Below are 24,276 nucleotides of genomic sequence, written 5' to 3' on the forward strand. Positions count from 1 at the left end.
CAACTCGTGCTTCTGCTCAGTGGAGAGCCTCTCCCACATCTCTATCACGGTCTTGGCGTAGGCGGTGCGGTGTTGGTTGTGCCAGGCGTGTGCTGGCCAGGCCAAGCATCGGGCCGTGTCAATGCAGACGTTAGAGTGGGTTTGTCGTTCGCCACGCTTCTTTAATGTCGGCAATCGGATGAACGGGAGCCGTTTTGAATACGGTACAGAGCCATCCAATGCCGCCCGCTCAAGGGTCTCCGGCATTGGAAACATGCGTGGATACCGGGCGACGCTCTCGGCCGACACACCGCTTCACCCGTGAGAGGTCGCGCCGCTCCGAGCCGGCATAAATGCGGCGCTGTTGCTGTGAAGCAACGCTGACCGACATGGATTCGCGTCAATCGCTTCGCGTGGGAAGACCACGGGTGCGGAAGAGGGTTTTGGGATGGTTTCGGGTGTCGGCCGCGTACGTGGCATGGTCCGAACTCCCGCAAAGCCCTCTGGTTTGCCTCCAATTTGCAGGAAAACGAACGTCTAAGCCGGTCCTCGGACCGATCGGTATCGTGTTAGATGACCAAATACGTCCGAACTGCTTGGTTCAGGCGAACGCAGGTGATTTGAGAGTCCATATTGAGAATGTCATTTTTCTTTGTACACAAGCTCACGGATTTGTTTCCTAGGAAAAGAGTTGTAACAGAAACCCGCGACCCTTTTCCATATCCGATCTGATACGCAACAAACCGAGGGGCCGACTCGGGAAACGGCGCGGGCCAGTAATAATTTATGCCGCCGTCGCCCGACCTCCTCCCCTTCCCCCATCGCTTCAACGGGCGAGGTTTTTTGAAAGCGTCCTCTCTCTCCTCTCCATCAACAACTTCCCCCGACACCCAACGGCAGCCGTAGCGCGAGCGAGGAGAGGGGGATAAAAAGCTCTGCTCTTTAACGCCCGCCCCTAGGGTTTCGAGCCACCGCGCGCCCTCGCTCCCTCCCTTCCCTTCCTTCGCGCCATCTCCCGCCCGCCCGCCCGCCCCCCGATCGGCTCGCGCCCCCCCCGGATTCGATCCCCCGCCCCGCTCGATCTGGTAGGCACGCCTCGTTAGATTCGTGAGGCGCCTTCTTGGCTCGATCTGCCCGCGGCGGTTCCTTCTGCGGCTTTCTTGATCTGAACTTCTCTCTTCTTTCTTGTGGTGATTTCGCCCTGTTGCTGGTAGGTTCTCCTGGTGATGAGGGGACGGTAGATGGGGGCCATGGCGGAGGAGGCGGAGCACGAGGGCTGCGTGGAGAACCGGCAGCCCCTCGCCGCGTCGAGCGAGTCGGTGTCCGAGGGCAGCAGCTATGGCGGTGCCGGTGGGCCCGCGCGGATGTCGCCGCCCGTGTCCGGCTCGGTGAATTCCATCTCCGGTCTCAGGTGAGGAAGCTATCTCTTTGCTGCGTGCGCTTGATTGACCCGACGACGGGAGGGATCTGGGCCGGTCGGTTGGGTTACCGTTAGCTTTACCTGGGTCGGATGATGCTTGCTCGGGTCGTGGTCCTGGCCTGGTGGGTGTTGGGGGTGAGAGAATTTGACCCTTTTTGTGGATTTGGTTGCGGGTTGTGGCTCTATCAGCGACAATTGCCTGGCTTGGTGAGCGCTTTGGCTGTAATTCTGCGAAAAGGCGGATTTTCTTGGTCAAGGAATGGCACAGGAGTGGTATTTGTGGCTGTTTGTGTGAAAAGATAGATTCTTCGGGGCAATCCGTTAGGTTCTCGAGGCATTCTGGGTTCTTAAAGGTTCCATGAACTACTATATCAACATACTGTTTTCATCCAGAGTTTCAAGCATGGTTTAAGCATGTTGTAGTGGTGAATTCCGTGTTAAACATGTTCTTCTTTGGCATGCTCTTGTTATTAAAGGTTCAGCCATTTGATTTGCTTGGCTTAGTTTAGTTTGTGACTTTGTGTAGATCGATGCAGCTTGCAAAAGATGCCTGCTTTGAGTGCGGAGTTAGTTTAACCATGGTTGTGGCGCCGTGCAATATTTGTTATCTTGATGGGAAGGTTTATTTGGGTTTTGTCATGGTTGCTGAGGTTTTAGACTTTTAGTAGTTTTAGTATTAGTATCCCCGGCTTGTGTAACTGGAGATACCGATTAGTTGTGCTTAGGCGGCAGTTGTTTCAACAAGATAAGAGTGAAGCTTTTTTTTTTGCTTTACTAGCTTCATGGCTTTAGTAGACGCAGTAACTAATACACTTCTGTCCCATTTTGAAATGCTTCATCTATGGTGTGCCTATATTGCTAAGCAATTTCTTGTATTGTAAATCTTTATTGATTGAAATGTGCTCTGGAACAGTTTCCATGATTGAGTACTGCTATGTAGTTTCTTATATGGGGATTGTGATAAAGCTTCCTAGCTTTTGGTATGAATTTAATGATGCGTGTTCATAGCTGAGGGCATTCATTTTTGTTGTTTGTGGTGACACTGGATCACAAAATCTGCTGCCCTGGATCACTCAGGCATCAAAAACTGGTTCCCATGATACTTGTATGCCAGACTTTACTGGGTATATCTCAACCAGAATATTCAGGATCCTGGCATCTTTAAGGTTCCAGGTAGGATGCGAGTGTTCATCTATGGGAAATTTATATGAGCATATTGTTCATGAGACTTAAATACCTGCAAATTTATAAAGATAAAAGGCCCCACAGGGGCGATTCAGATGGTAGGACTAGCAGTACATTAGTTAGCGTCCCTGTTTCAGGTGCACACTACACGGCTTTCTTATGTAGTCCTCTTCTGCAAAAACCACATTTTTGTTGTTATTGTATGCTAGTGTATATCTGTAGATTGTGCTTCATATCCATCTTCTTGGACTGGTATGGTGTTCCTTATTACCTTGAACTGACAATATTTCACCTTAATTTTGCTGACAAAAACTTACTTATATTAGGCGAACAAGTGGGCCTATAAGGAGAGCGAAGGGTGGCTGGACATCACAAGAGGTAACTATCTCACTTTCTCTGTTACCAAGACCAGTCTATTACATGCAACGCAAAACCATATTCATAGTCCGGTATTCATAATGTATATATGCCAATGTACAATATTATATAGTTTGGTTTGTATATCTAATTTATCTATCCAGTGCAAAAAAAGTCAGCTGTAATCATCCAGTGCGTAATTTTCTCAATCAATTTGCCATGTCTGTCATTCTTGGTCTTGCTATTGGAAGACTAGATTTTTATATCGCAAGAAATTTCTCCTTTTTTCCTATTGAAAAGTATTTTTACTGTTTGATTCCAACACACATGTGGATTGCTGCTAATTTGGCATCAACAAATGATAACAGGATGAAACATTGCGGAAGGCAGTTGAAACTTTCAATGGTAGAAGCTGGAAGAAAATAGGTTTGCCTCTTCTTTGCTCTGTACCAACTCATATGCTCAGGTCTCCTTGCATTTGTAAACTGCTATCTATATTTGCTGTCATTTGCAGTATGACGTTGTACCAAACATGATAGACTTTGAAATAAGTTTTTACATTGTCCATTCTGTATAATACCTCAAAAAGGGGCTAAACTGTTAATGACTTTTTCCACTGGTGTGGGGCCCTGTTGCATCGTACATATTTGCAGCATCATTTGAGGAAAAAGGGATAGCAGAAATTAAGAGTAGTTACTGGTTATAGTTCGTTCGACCAGTTGTTTAATGCTGAAGCATGATATTTATCTCAGGGCTGGTAATGGTTACTTTATGAATGCATATATCCCACATTTAGTTATGTAGTAATATAGTAATGCCATACTTCTTTGGACGTTGTTCTGTATATGCAAGTGTGGTGAGCTCACTTATTGCGTCATTATCTACCAACGCAGCTGAATTCTTTCCGGATAGGACAGAGGTACAATGTTTACATCGATGGCAGAAGGTTCTTAACCCTGAACTCATCAAAGGTCCTTGGACTCAAGAGGTTTGTCTCTGCACTCCTGACTTTGCTTAAAAAAAAAAGCTTTTGCACATTTATCGTTATATTTACATATTTATGATATTTTTTCTACAGGAAGATGATAAAATTATTGATCTTGTAAAGAAGTATGGACCAACAAAATGGTCCGTCATTGCAAGGTCACTACCTGGACGTATAGGCAAGCAATGTCGAGAGAGGTATTCTTTTGATTGTTTTATTTTTTATATGGTTTGCTGAAATGCATTCCCCCCTTTGTGCAAGACAAACGGGGGGAAGTTTGCTAATTCAGAAACATACTGGTTACATAAAGAGCTGATTGGTAAATATGAAGCTGATTTTGAATTCATACAAAACATCTTAGGTGGCACAATCATCTGAATCCAGACATACGGAAAGATGCTTGGACTGCTGAGGAGGAACAGGCACTGATTAACGCCCATCGGGAATATGGGAATAAATGGGCCGAAATAGCAAAAGTTCTTCCTGGAAGGTACTGCCAAACAGCTTACATCCTATTGGAATTTTTCTGCATAAACCTAGCGGCATGATGTTGAAATGGCATCGAGTTGCTGCTAACAAACTATGCTATCTCATGACTTTAATTATTCAATTTCACCCATTTTACTAGACCTGCCATGATGTAAAATAACACGGGCCATTTGTAGTTTTTTCCGTTAACTCGTTATGTTGAACTTTTTAACCATTGGATTTTCTTTTTAATAAAGATGCACAATATAAATGTGGCCCTGGCCAACCACCACCCAAACCTCTATTGTTGATTATCTGCGAATAAACCTGAATAAATAATTCTTTTAAACCCTCTACTGTTGGTTCTGATAAACAGAATTGCATTTACAAGATTATCATAAATGGAATGGATCTGCCAAATTTGAATAAATAATTGAATTCTCCAAAAACTAACTACAGGCTTCTGGAGCTGAATGATGATAAATCTGTAAGCACGCGTATTACTCATAATGCACACTTATTTAGTTAGTTTGTTTTTGATTCTCTGTTTATAACTGTGCAAAGCTTTTTTTTATGGTCATCAACTCTTGATTGTTTCCTTGTAAGTATGAGTTGTGTCTTTACTGTCTGCACCCTGTTCACCTTAGTTTTCCTTGTTCACTTCACAAGATAATGTATTCGTGCTGATAGTATGTTGCTCTTTCCAGGACTGATAATTCTATAAAGAATCATTGGAATAGTTCTTTGAGAAAGAAGTTAGATGTCTATGGCACCAGAAATATTTTGGCAATTCCAAGACTAGTTGGTCATGATGACTTCAATGATAAACAGAAGCCGGTGGCTTCTGAGGGCCATCTTGATCTAAACACAGTGCCCGGCATCACTTCAAAACACCTGCCTGAAATAGCTCATCATTCTAATTTTAGCTCACATCTACAGTCATACAAACTGGCTCATGCCAAGGACCGCTCAGGGTTCCTATCCATTTCTTTTTTACCAACTGTGCAGCCACCAACTTCATATGAAGTGTCATCGGTGGTCAATGGCTCTGCTGTTACTTCAGCGGCACAAGGTCTAGAAAGTGATTCTGTTCGTGACAAGGGTTTGGAAATTATTTCTGTTCATGAAAAGGGACTCAAGGTTGATTCCACACTTGATACCGTGGGGAAACCTGATAGCACTCAGCTAGAAGCTGTACCAGCTAAAGGTGAAGAATCATCTTTGAAGAATGACGCACAGTCTAGCCTTGGTCCTCTTTGTTACCAGATTCCTAACATGAATGATGTAGCCCCTGCCAGTTCCTCACTCATTTCTGAACATCAAACCGGGCATCAGACATCTGAGCATTGCAGGAATGGAGCACTATCCCCCAATGGTTGCACGACGCCAACGAAGGGAACAATGTCAGTCCAGTTAAGTGTTGATTCAATATTGAAGATTGCTGCTGACAGCTTCCCAGTCACCCCTTCAATATTAAGAAGAAGAAAACGAGAAAGACCGACACCTGCTAGTGATTTGAAGTTTGGTGAACCGAACACTGATAGCTTTTACACCCCTGCTGGGAAGCGCCCTACTACAGACACCCCAGAGTCATTTAGAACTGCTTCCTTTCTGTCACTGGGTTCTCTTGATGGGCTACCGAGTTCTGCCAGGGGCTTTGATGTTTCACCTCCATACCGGATAAGGGCAAAGAGAATGTGTCTCACAAAATCTGTTGAGAAACAACTAGATTTTTCATCAAATGGATTGGGTACTTGTGGTTCTGAGGTCCTGAACTCACCTCACCAGAATTCTCAAAGCACACATAGTTTGAGTGAAGCCTCAATAATGAAGGAAAAGGAACTTAACGGGCATGTTACCCAGCTGGAAACTTCAACCAAGAACATAGCGTATACAACAAACATGGATGTAACCTAATCCTACATTGTGCAGGTATACCACCGCAGATATATTTAATATTGCACTCATGTAATGCGTTTTCTTTGATGCAGTATTCACTTGGTTTTATGCTGATCATCAAACATGTGCATAATTGATTTTCTCCCTTGTCCTGTAGGAGCTGATGCCAATCTGATGAAGTATGACAGTAGAGCAGAAAGACCTTGAGAGCTCGCCGATGTGATCGGCTCTGGTGTATGTCCAATCAAACCAAAACGCATATCAAACACAGCTCTTGGAGGAAAACGACTTGCGCAATCGGATCGAAGGACTGAACAGAGAAGGGCCAATGCATGCCCACCCTGCCATCTCTCTTAACAATGGGTGTACAAACACGGTCTTTAAATTTGGTTTGATGGTGGCTCTATAGAAGATTTTACTTTGCTCGTTGCAGCTTGTATACTTAACAGATAGGAGTTCAGCTATAGAAGAAGCCCAACTGTAGAAAGATTTAAACCATAGAGCTAGTAACTCATAGCTGAATAAGGGTCTCATTGGAAGGGGTGTCTAGTTTGTTCTTCTCTTTGTAATAGTAATAATAATAAATAGAGGTTGTTTTTACTGTCCAATCTGGCAATTGTTTGTCGAGAAACTGTTTGGTTGATTTGAGGTGTCCCATGCATTTCTCTGTGGCGAATGTTCAGTGTTTCTTGGTGAAATGAATATCTGGTAGATTCTTTTACTTCTGCTTTTGGAGGATGAATGCGGTTTCGCTAGTGATAGGAGTGAACACTTCATAGCTCAATGATATCTTCTTGGCCTCAATACTATTGATTGTACCTTCAGTGCCACGAACATGGAAACTCAAAAGCTAGTACGAGTCATCATGTTTGGCTTCTATCTCCTCACCAAATTATTTACGTATATCACTGCAAGTATTATATTAAAATGTAATCAAGTCAGACTGAAATGCTACTGTGGATATTATTTGAACATAATTTATGTTTTTTACACCCAATTATTCGTGGTGTTGTCCGATCTGACTCCAAATCACTTGCAAAATAAACAAACAAACAAAATACAAAGCATAGTTTGAGCGGTATATTAAACCAAAATTAATTTGAAATGCTATACAACTGATGTCAGCTCACAACATTTTTTGAGCGAACGCAAGCGATGTCCGGTGCGTCCGCGCGCGAATCTTGATGCAAGGACAACATGGCAACACCTTCGCGAATTCGTTCGTTCCCTACCGCACTTGCCGACTGCAACCGGTATCTCGGTTGACTAGCGGAGCGAGACGAAAGAGTGGCGCCTCCGCTTCGAAAACATCAGCGACGCTCTAGTTGGTTCTCCCTCCCCATTCCACTCCCTCTCACTCTGTGAGCTTAGGCATGTGTCCTCTCCATCGCTAGCAAGGGCCACGAGTTCTCCTTCCTCCTCTCCAGCTAGCGCAAGGAGGTAAGCAACGCCATTCGTCGTCTTGAGCACCTGGAAAGCAAGTCGTCATCGTCGATGGAGGACGGGGCAAGGGGTGGGGTGTGATCAGCCATGAGAGAAGCTCAGATCGGGGCTTAGGAATGTTGAATTTCTGGTTGGAGAAAGCTCGCCCTTTCAATGGAGTCTCACGATCTCGAAGCTGGTGGGAGATTAGAGGGTACGACGAGCAGTAGCCACTAGTAGAAAAAGAGGCTTCCATACGCCTCATTAGTCCCCAAAATAATCGAACCGCGACAAAAGGGGTCTTTAGTCGCGGTTCGGGAGGAGACCCGCGACCAACTATCTGGGCCCAGCGCGCTCGGTCGACAGCTGGCGGACGGGAGGGGCTTTAGTCCCGGTTGGCCTGGCCAACCGCGACTAAAGGTCCCCGAAGGCCTTTAGTCGCGGTTGGCCAGGCCAACCGGGACTAAAGGCCCATCCAGCTGGCGGACGGGAGGGGCTTTAGTCCCGGTTGGCCTGGCCAACCGGGACTAAAGGTCCCCGAAGGCCTTTAGTCGCGGTTGGCCAGGCCAACCGGGACTAAAGGCCCATCCCTATATATAGGACTCAGCTCACTTCACTTCACTCAGCTCACTTCACAATTTTCAGAAGGGGGTGGTGGGTTTGCTTTTGGTTCCTCCTATGCACACAAGGTGTTCGATGAAATGCCCGAGAGCCTGAAACAAACATGATATGAAGTGTCCGAGCCACACTTGAGCTTTCTCATTTATTTTTCCTCCGCGATCGCGGTTAGCAACTTGAACCTTTCATGTGTCATTGATAAAATATGCATGTGTGTAGTTCATTGTTTAATTTGTATTATTTCTAGCTAGTTAGTTTAACAAATGCATGATGGTTAATTATATATTTTATATAATAATAATGCAGATGAATCGGCAATGGATGTACGGTCCCCGACTCTCCGGCGAGTTCACTACGGTTTGAAAGATTTCCTCGTAGTGGCAAATGCGAACAAGCAGCAAGGTTTTATTATCTGTCCATGTGCTGTCTGTAAGAATCAGAAGGGTTACTCCTCCTCAAGAGACGTTCACATGCACCTGCTTCGGCACGGTTTCATGCGAAGCTATAATTGTTGGACCAAGCATGGAGAAAGAGGGGTTAGAATGGAAGAAGATGAAGAAGGGGATGATATCGATGACAACTATCATGATCATTTCGGTGATACTTTCATGGAGGATGATGCTGAAGGTGGGGAAGGGTTAGGTGAAGGTGAAGAAGAGGCACATGATGAGCCCGCTGATGATCTTGGTCGGACCATTGCTGATGCACGGAGACGCTGCGAAACTGACAAGGATAGGGAGAATTTGGATCGCATGTTAGAGGATCACAAAAAGTCGTTGTATCCAGGATGCGATAATAGTCTGAAAAAGCTGGGCTGCACACTGGATTTGCTAAAATGGAAGGCACAGGAAGGTGTAGGTGACTCATCATTTGAAAATTTGCTGAAAATGTTGAAGAATATGTTTCCGAAGAATAACGAGTTGCCCGCCAGTACGTACGAAGCAAAGAAGGTTGTCTGCCCTCTAGGTTTAGAGGTTCTGAAGATACATGCATGCATTAACGACTGCATCCTCTACCGCGGTGAATACGAGAATTTGAATGAATGCCCTGTATGCACTGCATTGCGTTATAAGATCAGAGGCGATGACCCTGGTGACGATGTTGAGGGCGAGAAACCCAGGAAGAGGGTTCCCGCCAAGGTGATGTGGTATGCTCCTATAATACCACGGTTGAAACGTCTGTTCAGGAACAAAAAGCATGCCAAGTCGTTGCGATGGCACAAAGAGGACCGTAAGTCCGACGGGGAGTTGAGACACACCGCTGATGGAACGCAATGGAGAAAGATCGACAGAGTGTTCAAAGATTTTGCAGCTGACGCGAGGAACATAAGATTTGGTCTAAGTACTGATGGCATGAATCCTTTTGGCGAGCAGAGCTCCAGCCATAGCACCTGGCCCGTGACTCTATGCATCTACAACCTTCCTCCTTGGTTGTGCATGAAGCGGAAGTTCATTATGATGCCAGTGCTCATCCAAGGTCCAAAGCAACCCGGGAACGACATCGATGTGTACCTAAGGCCATTAGTTGATGAACTTTTACAGTTGTGGGCCAGACCTGGTGTACGTGTCTGGGATGAGCACAAAAGAGAGGAATTTGACCTACGAGCGTTGCTTTTTGTAACCATCAACGATTGGCCTGCTCTCAGTAACCTTTCGGGACAGACAAATAAGGGATACAATGCATGCACGCACTGCTTACATGAGACTGAAAGTGTACGTTTGGTTAATTGTAAGAAGAACGTGTACCTGGGTCATCGTCGATTTATTCCCCGAAATCATAACGTAAGAAAGAAAGGCAAGCATTTCAACGGCAAGGCAGATCACCGGCCGAAGCCTGCGGAACGTACTGGTGCTGAGATATTTGATATGGTCAAGGATTTGAAAGTCATCTTTGGAAAGGGTCCTGGCGGACAATCAGTTCCGCGGGGAGTTGACGGGCACGCACCCATGTGGAAGAAGAAATCTATATTTTGGGAGCTAGAATATTGGAAAGTCCTAGATGTCCGCTCTGCAATCGACGTGATGCATGTTACGAAGAATATTTGCGTGAACCTGCTAAGCTTCTTGGGCGTGTATGGGAAGACAAATGATACAAAGGAAGCACGGCAGGACCAGCAACTTTTGAAAGACCCAGATGACCGGCATCCGGAATGGTTTCAAGGTCGTGCCAGCTATGCTCTTACCAAAGAAGAGAAGGTCATTTTTTTTGAATGCCTGAGCAGTATGAAGGTCCCGTCTGGCTTCTCGTCGAATATAAAGGGAATAATAAACATGGCGGAGAAAAAGTTCCAAAACCTGAAGTCTCACGACTGCCACGTGATTATGACGCAATTGCTTCCGATTGCTTTGAGGGGGCTCCTACCGAAAAATGTTCGAGTAGCCATTGTGAAGCTATGTGCATTCCTCAATGCAATCTCTCAGAAGGTCATCAATCCAGAAGATCTACCACGGTTACAGAACGATGTGGTCCAATGCCTTGTCAGTTTCGAGTTGGTGTTCCCACCATCCTTCTTCGATATTATGACGCACCTCCTGCTCCACCTAGTCGAAGAGATTTCCATTCTCGGTCCTGTATTTCTACACAATATGTTCCCCTTTGAGAGGTTCATGGGAGTATTAAAGAAATATGTTCGTAACCGTGCTAGGCCAGAAGGAAGCATCGTCAAGGGCTATGGAAATGAGGAGGTAATTGAGTTCTGTATTGACTATGTTCCTGACCTTAAGCCGATTGGTATTCCTCAATCGCGGCACGAGGGGAGACTAAGTGGAAAAGGCAAGATCGGAAGGAAATCCACGATATGTATGGACGGTCATTCTATGACTGAAGCACACCACACAGTTCTGCAAAATTCCAGCTTGGTGGCTCCGTACTTCGAGCAACACAAGAATATTTTACGCTCGGACAACCCGGGGAAGCCTGAATCCTGGATTAGAAAGGCCCACATGGAGACTTTCGGCAGTTGGTTGCGAAAACATTTAATGAATGACAATGATGATGTTGGAGATCAGCTGTACATGTTGGCCAAGAAACCATCTTCGACTATAACGATTTTCCAAGGGTACGAGATAAATGGGAATACATTTTACACCATCGCCCAAGATAAAAAGAGCACCAACCAAAACAGTGGTGTCCGCTTTGATGCAGCAACCGAGAATGGGCGAAAGGTCACATATTATGGTTACATAGAGGAGATATGAGAACTTGACTATGGACCCTCCTTTAAGGTCCCTTTGTTCCGGTGCAAATGGTTCAAGCTAACAGGAGGTGGGCTAAAGGTGGACGAGCAATACGGAATGACAAGATTTTAAAATGAATTAGTTTTATTTTTCTGATTTTTTTGATATATTATTTGTATTTTCAAGATTTTAAAATGAATTAGTTTTATTTTTCTGATTTTTTGATATATTATTTGTATTTTTAAGATTTCAAAATGAATTAGTTTTATTTTTCTGATTTTTTGATATATTATTTGTATTTTCAAGATTTTAAAATGAATTAGTTTTATTTTTCTGATTTTTTTGATATATTATTTGTATTTTTAAGATTTCAAAATGAATTAGTTTTATTTTTCTGATTTTTTTGATATATTATTTGTATTTTCAAGATTTTAAAATAAATTAGTTTTATTTTTCTGATTTTTTTGATATATAATTGTATTTTCAAGATTTTAAAATGAATTAGTTTTATTTTATATGAAAAAGGACCTTTAGTCGCGGTTCGTGACACGAACCGCGACTAAAGGCTCTTTCTGCGCGGGAACGAAAGCGGCGCCAAAACCCTTTAGTCCCGGTTGGGGAGGCGGACCGCGACTAAAGGTACCCTTTAGTCGCGGTTGGTGTCCCCAACCGGGACTAAAGGGTTTCCTATATAAGTGTGGCACTTAGGATTTTTCCACATTCTTCCCCGACGCTTCGACGCCGCCAGGCTGCTCGTCGTCGCTGTCGCCGTTGCCGCGCCCTGCCCCGTCGCCGCCCGCTCCTCCTCGCCGTCGCCAACGCCTCCCCGACCTCGCCGTCGTCAACGCCTCCCCGACCTCGCCCTGCCCAAGTGAGCGGCGACGCCCTGCCCCAGTGAGCTCCGACGCCCTGCCCCGTCGCCGCCCGCTCCTCCTCGCCGTCGCCAACGCCCGCCGCTGCCCCTGCCCCTGCCGCCGCCGCCTGCCTCCCGCCGCTGCCCCTGCCCCTGCCGCCGCCTGCCTCCCGCCGCCCGCCCGCCCCTGCCCCTGCCCCTGCCCGCCGCCCGCTGCCCCTGCCCCTGCCCTGCCCGCCGCCCGCCGCCGCCTGCCTGCCGTACTCCGCCTCCCGCCGCCGCCTGCCGTCCTCCGCCTCCCGCCGCCGCCGCCACAAACGAAGGAAAAAACAAAAGAAAAGAAAAACAAAGAAAACAAAGAAAAACAAAAGAAAAACAGAAGAAAACAAAGAAAAACAAAACAAAAGAAAAACAAAAGAAAACAGAAGAAAAACAAAGAAAACAAAAGAAAAACAGAAGAAAACAAAGAAAAACAAAAGAAAAACAAAGAAAACAAAAGAAAAACAAAACAAAAACAAAAGAAAAACAGAAGAAAAACAAAGAAAACAAAAGAAAAACAGAAGAAAACAAAACAAAGAAAAACAAAAGAAAAACAAAGAAAACAAAACAAAGAAAAACAAAGAAAAACAAAAGAAAAACAAAGAAAACAAAACAAAAACAAAAGAAAAACAGAAGAAAAACAAAGAAAAGAAAAGAAAAACAGAAGAAAACAAAGAAAACAAAACAAAGAAAACAAAAGAAAAACAAAGAAAACAAAACAAAGAAAAACAAAGAAAAACAAAGAAAACAAAACAAAAACAAAAGAAAAACAGAAGAAAAACAAAGAAAACAAAAGAAAAACAGAAGAAAACAAAGAAAACAAAAGAAAAACAGAAGAAAACAAAGAAAACAAAAGAAAAACAGAAGAAAACAAAAGAAAAACAGAAGAAAAACAAAAGAAAAACAAAGAAAACAAAACAAAAACAAAAGAAAAACAGAAGAAAACAAAGAAAAACAAAAGAAAAACAAAGAAAACAAAACAAAGAAAAACAAAGAAAAACAAAAGAAAAACAAAGAAAACAAAACAAAGAAAAACAAAGAAAAACAAAAGAAAACAAAACAAAAGAAAACAAAACAAAAGAAAACAAAACAAAACAACACAAAAACAAAGAAAAACAAAAGAAAAACAAAGAAAACAAAACAAAAACAAAAGAAAAACAAAACAAAACAAAACAAAAAGAAAAACAAAGAAAAGAAAACAAAACAAACCAATGCAAAGGAATGAAATCAAGAAAATCGAGAAAGAAACAAAGAAAACCAATGAAAACCAAGAAAAACAAAATAAGAAAAGGAAGAAGAAAAGGAAGAAGAAAAGGAAAAACAAAATAAGAAAAGGAAAAAGAAAAGAAAAAAGAAAAGAAAAAACAAAATACTTGGCAGTGCTAAACAAAAACTTCTATGCAAATTAGTGCTCAATAATCTTATTTTTTAATTCCTCCTCCTCTATGTCCCCTTAATCTTATTTTTTAATTCCTTTATACTTAAAGAATTTTTACTACATGCAGGAGTGACATATGGCGGACGATAGAGCCGAGCCGCTTAGGGATCCGGAGGCTGAACGTTATTTAATGGGCATCATCAACAACGAGATTCCTTATGTGCCGGGCTCAGAATATGAGCAAGAAGAGGATGTAGTCTCTTCTTTTCTGAACCTTGACGGTGATCAAGAAGGCGATAATCAAGAAGGTGAAGGAACGGACATTGTCGACGGAGGTCAACCGTCAACAAACGACAATCTCGAATTGCAAGTAGCAACCACCTCCGGCGAGGTATATATATACATTGAGCCTCTCGTGATACAAACTTACTGAAATGTGAATACATATGTATTAACGCGCACGACTCTCTTTATTTTTTTAGCCCTCGGCCGGATCGAGTACGACAAAGCGTGGCAAATCCAAGGCGATGAAAACAGGAGAAACATATGCCATTGAGTTTGTCAGTGAAACCGGCAAGCCCCTACAGCACACCTCAAAGTTTATCAACCAATGCGGAGTCGTTGTTAGAGACAACGTCCCGATCACCGTCCAGGAATGGAAGGAGCCAAAGAAGGCACGTCTTGGTTTCAGTTTTGTCGACAAGAGAACGAAAAAGGATTGCTGGAGAAAGCTTATGGAACATTTCATTCTACCTCCGGAATACAACAAAGTCGATGAATTCGGTAACGAGGTTCCGGGTGGACGTGAGAGGAGGAGGCTAGTTAAAGAGTTCGCTCTTCAGAAGATGGGCGAAGCATTCCGGAAATTCAAGAAAAATTTAACCCGTGACCATGTCAACAAGGGCAAGACTCCGGATTTCAATGGACAACATGAGAAACTGAAAGATGATTGGCCAGAATTTGTGAGGCAAAAGCAATCGGAGCATTTCAAGGAAATATCGAAAAAAATAAGGATAATGCGAGTAAGAAAAAGTTCCATCATATTATGGGGCCAGGAGGATACCGCCTTTCGGAGCCTAGGTGGCAGAAGATGGAGGAGGACCTGAGGGTGCGAGGAATCCCTCTAGGTACAGAGGGATGGGACCCAAGGGCCAAAAGCTGGTGGTATGGGCATGGGGGATCGCTAGACCCGGAGACAGGGGTGTGTGTTCACCGGAAGAAAAAGTTTGCTCCCACCCAAGCCCTTATTGACGCAATGACCCAAGCTCAAGAGGGCTTGATCAAGTTCAACAGAGAGAAAGACGCACTGACAACAGCCCTTGGGAATGATGAACACGGAGGACGTGTACGAGGCAAAGGCAAAGTTCCGTGGAAAGTAGGGTTTTCCCAGGACAATGACCCGTACTGTTACAGAAGCCGTAAGAGAAAGACGGACCGGGATGCAGATCTTATGGCGAAGTTTGCATCGGAACTCCATGAGTTGAAGCAGACCGTGCATGAACTAGTAAAAGAAAAATCGGCTGCAGGGCCGCATGAAGATCATGAAGCGGATCGCGGAAGCCAGCAGCGGAGAAGCAGCGTGGCTTCCACGGATGCCCCGCCTGGTGCTAGTGCACCGATGATCGAGATTCGTGCACCGGAGCCTCACTACCCCGTGGATGATGTAAAGGAGATGAAAGAATGTGATCTGCATTATCCCATGGGGAACGTTTCCACGAAGGTAGCTAGCGGCAGTGCTTTACCCTGTACACCTGGAGCACTCCACCACAACAACCCCATTGCATATGGCTATGCTCGTGTCACGGTGGAAGACATAGTCCAAGGGTTTGAGGACCTGGAGATTGACAAACCTACACCCGAAGGGGAGAGAAGACTTGGAGATGTCAAGCGCCAGATCATTCTATGGAAAAAGAAGTACATAGTGTTTCCAGGCGAGGCGCCAAGGCTAGCAAGTCCACCCCCCTCCGATGGTGGTGGTGGTGGTGGTGGTGGCGGTGGTGGTGGTCGTGGTGGTTCACCTACACCTCCTTCACGCCATTCGACGCCGTCCCCCGATCCACAACCTCCGGCGGGTACGACGCCCCCCAATCCACCTCCGGCGAAGAAGCAGAAGCAGGCGGACAGCAAGGAAACCCGCTCCTGGACTATTAACCCGGACCCTTATGTACCTAAGACCACAAGGGTACCGGAGCCATCACTGAAGCCTCTCCTCCCAAGGCCTTGGGAACTTAGTGAAGCTGAAACCAAATTGGCCGCGTCTGCTGATTATGAGAAATGGAAGGCGGATATGAAGGCGATAAAAGAGCCTAAGCCCAAGCAAGTATTCACTGAGAAGCAAAAGAAGTGGGCTAAGGATTTTTTGACGACACCGTCCCAAGCCGAGCTGAATATGCCTGACGACTATGGACATGAACTTCGTAGGCAAGCAAAAATATTGAAGGAGGAGAAAGAAGAAAGTAAAAAAAGCGGGAAACAAGTTGACCAGCTCGGGATGCAGAAGAAACAATCGATCCCCCCGCTCATAGTGAAAGCCGGTCCGGAAGAGGACCCCGAGATCATAGCAGCTGCGGCAGCACTTGGATTGACTGTAGCGAGTGCCATGAAACAAGCGTCCGAGATGGGTTTGACTCTTCGTGCCTTCTTAGGCCTTGAGGATGCGCCAGTATGTGAGATAGCATTACAATATGTGCGGAATGGGCCTCTCGTCGAGCCTACGCGGGAAAAGAGTCTACCACCATAAATGCGAAATCTGCTACGTTGGTACAAGCAATTCATAACATGGGCCGACAAAGAATATGTTTATGCGGATGTTACAGAGGAGCATCACACCAAACGGTACTCTGTACAAGTTCATATGAGTGAATTGTTCCAGCTGTTCAATCTGCGCGACCTCGACAAATCTATGCTGAGTTGCTACGTTCTGTAAGTGATTTATTTCTACCTCATCTCGTTCTTCATTGCCTGCACTATATATATATATATATATATTGTCCTAACTATATTGTTGCGTACGCTATTATGCAGATTGAAGATTTGGGAATGCAAAATAAGAAACATCCATGATGTTGGGTTCATTGACCCACATATCGTTAATGGACATGTGTTACAAAATCACCCCGAAGACGTGGAGAAAGACTTGTACAAGTTTCTTAGAAAGCATCAACTCAAAAGTCATATTCTATTTCCTTACCATTTTGGGTGAGTGTTTCTCTCTTGTGCCCATTCTCTTTTGTTTACTCCATGCATGGTATGTCTAATCGATGAGTTATGCATGACTGTGCATGTAACGTGTCCGCAGGTTCCACTGGATTCTGCTAAATATTGAACTTCACACCTCCAGAGTTCTAATCATGGACTCTATGGATTCGGATCCAAAGCGTTGGGCTGACATGAGAAAAATGCTGCAAAAGTAATTATTTTCAATCATTTGAGCTCTATATCGATCGGTCTCTTTCGTTCATTTCCTAATATCAAGTAACTAATAACTCTCTTGTTCATTTAATTTTCTTTGCCCTGTAGGGTTTGGAGACGGTTCTCAGAAGAAATTGTCGGTGAATTCAAACATGAGCTAGATTTTAGAAGGTTAGTTAATGTGGATAAGCAGCCACCGGGAACCAATCTATGTGGATACTATGTTTGTGAGAACATCCGGAGACACACCTCAGAGCGGAAGGCATCGGATAGCGTGTGGAAGGCGACGGATAACTTGCGGAGGAGGCTTAGTCCAGAAGCTCGCTTCCGACCAATTCAAGATGAATTAGCAGGATTTTTCATGAGGCAAGTCATCAATCCTAAAGGAGAACACTATACCGAGGACGAAGAAATTTATATGCATACCCGAGATTGAAACTTGTTCGAAGTTGTATATGGTCATCCATCCTAATTGTGTATGGAAACTTGTTCGAAGTTGTATATGGTCACCCGAGATTGAATATATATTATATATTCCTCTTGAATTCTTCTTGTTTGAAATTTCATATGCATGTATATAGTAGCGTAGAATATGTGTACTGAAACTTCATCAAAATTAAAATAAAACACAAAATAAAATATAAAAGAAATAAAACACTACAAATTAAAAAGAAACCAGGTTTAGGGGGGCTAAAACCCTAAACCTGCGGAGGAGGCCTTTAGTCCCGGTTAGCCACGAGAACCGGGACTAAAGGTCCTCCGCCCCGACGGACCCCTGGCGCCCACGTGGACGGGCCTTTAGTCCCGGTTAGCCACGAGAACCGGGACTAAAGCCTTTAGTCGCGGTTCGTAAGAGGCGCGACTAAAGGGGGGGGGGGGTCTTTAGTCGCGCATATTTAGTTCCGGTTGCACAGCCGGGACTAAAGGGCTTTTTTCTACCAGTGAGCAGGGGTCGTGGTCGTCGGCGAAGCAGCAACACATGGGCACGGCGGCTTAAGAGTACATTTTGCCATGCTTCAGAGTATAAAGTTGCCATGTTTTTTTCAAAGTACATTTTTTGGCCTTTCTTTTGTGATAGCCAGTTCAGATGTGTTCCCACTGCAAATTTGCTATGATTGCTAAGAAACAACAAAATTGTTAAATTGCCATACATCAAGTACAAATTATCTTACAATTGTCACGATCTATATAGCAATATTTCGAATTTGCCATGTGAGCATGTGTCTCTTTTTTCAAAAAGTTGCCACTCATCTATGATTTTCCTACCTTCGCCATCATCTATATACAGGAAAAAATTGCACATATATGGACCCCACCCCCACCCCCCAATTGTTTTTTGCCATGTAACTTTCCTTTTTTTTCTTCATTTGCCATGCCCTATAGAGCAAAATTCTAAAAAATTGCCATGTCATTTGTACTATGTTTTTACTAGATTGCCATCATGTGTAGTACTCACATGGCAAAACTAAGAATTTTGTTTTTCTATAATTTCCATGGCAAATTTAAGATAGAAGCATCTTTTTAAAGTTTGCCCATGTGACTTTTTTTTTTACATTTTCTGTACATTTTGCCATGTCACCAATAGATCCCCCCCCCCCCCCCCCCCCCAGAATTTGCCATGTCTTGCACCCCCCGCCCCCCAAATTTGTCACATATGAGCTATTTTTTGAAAGTTAGCCGTGTCTTTTTTCTTACAAACATATGCAGTTGCCATGTTCATTGAGGATTTCCCCCCAAATTCCCATGTAAGCGTACATTGTTTCTTTTTTTACCATGCCCTACGGACAATTTTTTTACAACTTTGCCACTTCACTTGTACTATGTTTTTTACTAGTGGATTATCATTATGCGTGCTACCCACATGGCAAAGCTTAGATTTTTGTTTTTCTACAACTGCCATGGCAACTTCTTCTTTGTGTGTAATTTTTGGAAATCCTCAATTTCTGTTATGGTCACATGGCAAATTTAGGAGTACCTTTTGGAATTGTCGCATGGCAACTTTCTACAACATTTTTCTAACGGCCACATCACAAACTTTTTAGAACATTTATTTCTGTGAATTATGTCATTTTTTGGGTGTCTTTTATGGTGTGTTTTACTCTAGTTTGAGTTCTATAGGCCGATGCTGGTTTTATTACATATATCATGGCAAATTAATCGAATAAAAGGATGGCAACTATTTTTTTGATAGTTCTAACATACGGAGGAGATGTTTGACTATAGAACATGGCAACTTTTTTTAATCACACTTACATGCATTTTAATATTCGTGGCGAGTTTACCATGCATACTTTTTGGTACTATAGTGGACCACGACAAATTACTTGTACACACCATGGCAAAATTATTGTATATATCATGTGAGAATCTTTGTTTTTGTATATAGCATAGTTTTTGGACAATTTTGCCTAGTTTATTCTCAAAATAAATGCGAGGAGGTGTGAGGGGGTGGGGGAGGGGTGATGACATTTTTTTCTTGAGAGACATTTTTTCCGTTTTTCAATGCCCACCTGTTTACCTTTATTTTTTGTTTGTTTTTCCAGCAAGTTGGTGCTCGGGAGGGCCAACAGGGGAGCCGTCCCAGTGGGGGCATCTCCGAGCGAATGAAAGCCTTCACTCGTTCCCTCTTCGCCGGGGGAACGACCGTTCACTTTGGCCACCCCCATGGGGGAAGGTCATGTGCGTATTGGCGTCCATATTAGTACCAGTATAATGTCATGATCCAAAACGAAAACAAAGAATTTAACTTTCTCAGTTTGATTCATAAGCAAATTTCTATGGAGCTCAAAATAGAATATATTTTTATATAGTTTCTACAAATGCGCTGCCTCGAGTCTTGGCTAACAAAGCCCATGGCACAAGGGAGTATTGCGAATTAAAATCGAATTCTAACAAAAAGTGTTAGATGCTGATGGCTCACTAGATAGGCGCCGGTCCATAGGCTAGCTGTTTTTTTTTTCTGAGGGAACATAGGCTAGCTGTTGGATATCGCTCTCGCGTTACAGAATTTTCATAGGATTTTTGAACAATTAAGACGCATAAATCTTTGGTTCTGTTGCCACCAGAGAGAACCAAAGGAAATGCGTAATAGTATTTCATTCTTTATTTTTCTGTCTCGGTGCAACCAATACAAATAGATTACAAGACTATGATAATGAATCTTGCACCCAGGATCATCCCCTGCAAGCACGATGTATAATATAAATAGATTGATAATGATCTAAGAGATCGGTGTCCATCCATGCATATAAATGGATTAATAGATTTTTTTTGAGACAAAAATGGATTAATAGATCTGGCTCTCACGGACTTAGACTCGGTAGGGATTTGTCTTCTTCTCCTCAGTAGGGGAAGCCCATGTTCGGGCCGGGCCCCTGCTGCACCATATTCATCCCGGCGGCGACCCCCGGCGGCGGAGGCATCGCCATCCCAACAGGAAACTCCTGCGGCGGCGGCATCGCCATAGCCGCCTGCTGCATCTCCGTCTCGGCGGCGAACTCTGGTTGCGGCTGTATCGCCATAAGCATCTGCTGCATCTCCATCCCGGCGCCAAAACCGGGCGATGGAGGAATCGACATATGCATCTGCTGCATATCCACCCCGTAGGCCAAGCCCGGCGGCGGAGGCATTGCCATTAGCATCTGGTGCATATGCGTCCCGACGGCGAACCCCTGCGTCGAAGGCATCACCATCTGCATCTGTTGCATCTCCATCCCGGCGTTGCCACTGCTGCTGCCACCAAACTCAAAGGTGCTACCGCCGAAGAGCTGCTGCTGTGGCGGCGGGGGCGCCTGCAGCATGCGGCTGACGTTCTGCGCCTCCAAGAGCACCTGGTATGCGCGCTCCGAGACGGCGGCCCGCGCCACCATCAGCTTGACGGCGAAGGCCATCATCTCCTCCTCCCCCATGTCGCCCAACTCGGGGTCGAGCCACGCCGCAATCTGATCCCCCGAGGCGCGCTCCTTCGCCATGGCCTCCACCACGCGCCCTTTCTGCGCCTTCACCTCCTTCAGCCGCGTGCGCAGCTCGCCGTGCAGCAGGTGCAGCTCCTTCAGCTCGTTGTCGTCGTCGGCGCCCTGGACCAACGCGCCTCCCCCCGCCAGGAAGCGGTCGACGACGGCCTCGGCGGAGGGGTGCCCAAAGGAGAAGGCCTTTCCGCCGTCCGAGAAGGTGACGGCGGCCACCTGGGCGCCGCACAGCACCGCCAGCTCGTTGGCCTTGTTAAACAGACCCTGCCGGCGCTTAGCGAAGCATACCTGCCGGGCGTCCTTCTTCTCGATCCGCCGGATGGCGATCTTCTGCCGCCCTTTGCCGGCCCTCCGCTTGGGCGCCGCCGCTCGCCCGACCATTGCTCGCTCGTCGCTCGCTCGGTGGCTCGGAGAAAGGAAGAGGACAGGAGGTAGATGTGTGTCTGGTTCTGGCTACGTCTTGGCCTCGGGGTCGTATGTGCTTATATAGCAGCGGTGAGAGGAGGATGAGGATGGAGGAATCGCTAGCCCTAACCGTTGACAACTCATGATTGGCAAGGAGGTATTATTCGGTATTCTCTGCATGCGAGCTGTCACGCGTATAAGCGTAACTCGACCAGTAGGCTCCAGCATTTCAAGCAAGTTTTTTCTATGGCCCCGTTCTGCTGCGCGTTTTCATTAGGCAAGGATTAAAATTGAGTGCCAGGCCTGCTGTTGGGTGCAGCTGAGAACCTTGGCACAATTAGTTACCTCACGTACGTACGTTTCTTTCCTTCTATTTCTTACTATTTCCTAATCGCTTAATCGTGCAGCTGCACGATTCGGCACGCGCGAGCGCACGTGCGTTTGTAACGGTTCCGACAGGGCGTAGTGGTGGGCCCCGCCCCATTAATTCAGGCGAAACCACTGCTCCCACGCCCTCCCCCTTCCCTTTCCATTCGAAATCTTCGCCGTCTCCTCCATTTCCGAAACGGCCTCTGCCTCTTCCTCTCGCGACGACGACTTGCGCGGGACTGCGGTCGTGGATTCGTCGGCGCGGGTCGGCTGCGGCTGCGGCTACAGGCGGAGGTAATCCCGCATCTCGTCCTTGCTTTTTTCCTGGTTTGGCTTGGTGAGGGTGAGGGCTAGGGTTTGGGTGAGGTGCCGGGGCGAGCACGGAGGGCGAGCACGGGTTGTCCATGGCATCTGCGGGGCCTGTGCATTGCATCTACAACGGTCGTGTTTCTGTAGGGGGGTCGAGATCTGAATGTTGAGGTTGGTGATACGGTGAGGGATGTTGGGGGTTGAGATCCCGTCGAGATTTAGGGTGTTTTCGGGTGCTATTTGAGCGCGTGGATCTATGAGGGGATTTGTATAGTCAGGCGACAACAGTTGCTCAATTATTGTCACATAGTTGCCATGATTTTGCGAAGCAGTTGCTGATTTTTGTCTCAGCCATCGGCGCCGTTGAGTTGCCTGGATCTAATGGGGGCATTGTGTAGCCAGGCGACAATAGTTGCTCAATTTTTCTCACACAGTCGCCATGAATTTGCGCAGCAGTTGCTGTATTTTTCTCATACCCATCGGGTGCTGTTTTGAGTGCCTGGATCTAATCTAATGGGGGCATTGTGTAGCTAGGCGACAATAGTTGCTCATTTTTTTCTCACACAGTTGCCATGAATTTTTTGCGCAACTATTGCTGTTTTTTTTCTCACCCCATCGGGTGCTGTTTTAAGTCGCCTGGATCTGATGGGGGCATTGTGTAGCCATGTGACAGTAGTTGTTCAATCTTTTTGTTAAAATAGTTGGTTACAATATATTTTTAAAGTTGCTTATCAGTTTTTGGCTGCCTTTTGGGGTTGCTTGGATCTGCAGGGGTAGTTGTATATGTATATGACAGTAGTTGCTCAATTTTACTACTCATTTTGCAAGGAAATATAACATTAGTTGCTTTCTTTGGGTAATTAGTTATTTTTATTGTCTTGTTGCTATAAGTTGCCTACCCAACATCCTGCAGTTGCCTAGATTCACCACCTAGTTGGCCTGAATAGCAGACGAGATGTCATTAGGAATAATAGGCATTTTTTGCAGTAGTCATGTGAATGAAGTTAGGGGATGTTAAACAGAGGCACATTTTCTGTACTCACCAATGATATTGAATTCACTCATTTTTTATCTGCAAGTATAATTGTTCTTCTAGGTCTTGTATTTTTTCCATCCAAATGACATTTTTTTTCTTTTTTTGGTGTTGCACATTTTGTTTTACAGACTGGCTCGAAAAAGCAAGAGGATTGCGGGGAGGACTGATGGCGAAGCTGGAAATGAGGGAAACGAGGAGCTGGTCCAAACGACAAGCAATGCTCGACGAAAGTGAAGGAAATATGCCCTAGAGGCAATAATAAAGTATTATATATTTCCTTATATCATGATAAATGTTTATTATTCATGCTAGAATTGTATTAACCGGAAACATAATACATGTGTGAATACATAGACAAACAGAGTGTCACTAATATGCCTCTACTTGACTAGCTCGTTAATCAAAGATGGTTATGTTTCCTAGCCATAGACATAAGTTGTCATTTGATTAACGAGATCACATCATTAGGAGAATGACGTGATTGACTTGACCCATTCCGTTAGCTTAGCACTCGATCGTTTAGTATGTTGCTATTGCTTTCTTCATGACTTATACATGTTCCTATGACTATGAGATTATGCAACTCCCGTTTACCGGAGGAACACTTTGTGTGCTAGCAAATGTCACAACGTAAATGGGTGATTATAAAGGTGCCCTACAGGTGTCTCCAAAGGTACTTGTTGGGTTGGCGTATTTCGAGATTAGGATTTGTCACTCCAATTGTCGAAGAGGTATCTCTGGGCCCACTCGGTAATGCACATCACTATAAGCCTTGCAAGCATTGTGACTAATGAGTTAGTTGCGGGATGATGTGTTACGAAACGAGTAAAGAGACTTGCCGGTAACGAGATTGAACTAGGTATCGAGATACCGACGATCAAATCTCGGGCAAGTAACATACCGGTGACAAAGGGAACAACGTATGTTGTTATGCGGTCTGACCGATAAAGATCTTCGTAGAATATGTGGGAGCCAATATGGGCATCCAGGTCCCGCTAT

General features: G+C 44.9%; 2 protein-coding genes and 1 long non-coding RNA gene across 3 annotated transcripts; 2 read left to right on the plus strand and 1 right to left on the minus strand.

The window, feature by feature from the left end:
- The first annotated feature begins 737 nt into the window (after positions 1 to 737).
- On the plus strand, positions 738 to 6,936 carry LOC109778213 (transcription factor MYB3R-2). The gene is made up of 9 exons (XM_020336763.4): positions 738 to 1,064; positions 1,194 to 1,390; positions 2,911 to 2,962; positions 3,310 to 3,367; positions 3,835 to 3,929; positions 4,020 to 4,123; positions 4,288 to 4,416; positions 5,102 to 6,326; positions 6,451 to 6,936. The coding sequence occupies exons 2-8, from the start codon at positions 1,221 to 1,223 to the stop codon at positions 6,309 to 6,311; spliced, it is 1,818 nt and encodes a 605-aa protein (XP_020192352.1). The 5' UTR covers positions 738 to 1,064; positions 1,194 to 1,220; the 3' UTR covers positions 6,312 to 6,326; positions 6,451 to 6,936.
- A 13,210-nt stretch (positions 6,937 to 20,146) lies between these two features.
- Positions 20,147 to 21,598, minus strand: LOC109778204 (uncharacterized). Its single transcript, XM_020336758.2, has one exon. It carries the CDS (start codon positions 21,537 to 21,539, stop codon positions 20,532 to 20,534), a length of 1,008 nt encoding a protein of 335 aa, XP_020192347.1. The 5' UTR covers positions 21,540 to 21,598; the 3' UTR covers positions 20,147 to 20,531.
- Positions 21,599 to 21,744: 146 nt separating this feature from the next.
- On the plus strand, positions 21,745 to 23,703 carry LOC141021019 (uncharacterized). Its single transcript, XR_012181018.1, has 2 exons — positions 21,745 to 22,226; positions 23,406 to 23,703. It is a non-coding gene; the product is annotated as an uncharacterized lncRNA (long non-coding RNA).
- Positions 23,704 to 24,276: the final 573 nt, after the last annotated feature.

The sequence above is a fragment of the Aegilops tauschii genome, chromosome 3 (genome assembly GCF_002575655.3).
Source record: "Aegilops tauschii subsp. strangulata cultivar AL8/78 chromosome 3, Aet v6.0, whole genome shotgun sequence".
Lineage (NCBI taxonomy): Eukaryota > Viridiplantae > Streptophyta > Magnoliopsida > Poales > Poaceae > Aegilops > Aegilops tauschii.

Bases quoted from the DNA above. Each gene is read 5' to 3' on its own strand.
- LOC109778213 (XM_020336763.4), top strand. From the start codon at position 1,221: ATGGGGGCCATGGCGGAGGAGGCGGAGCACGAGGGCTGCGTGGAGAAC. The intron at 4,124-4,287 runs GTATTCTTTTGA...AAAACATCTTAG, and splicing joins GGCAAGCAATGTCGAGAGAG to GTGGCACAATCATCTGAATC. The intron at 4,417-5,101 runs GTACTGCCAAAC...TGCTCTTTCCAG, and splicing joins GCAAAAGTTCTTCCTGGAAG to GACTGATAATTCTATAAAGA.
- LOC109778204 (XM_020336758.2), bottom strand. From the start codon at position 21,539: ATGGTCGGGCGAGCGGCGGCGCCCAAGCGGAGGGCCGGCAAAGGGCGG.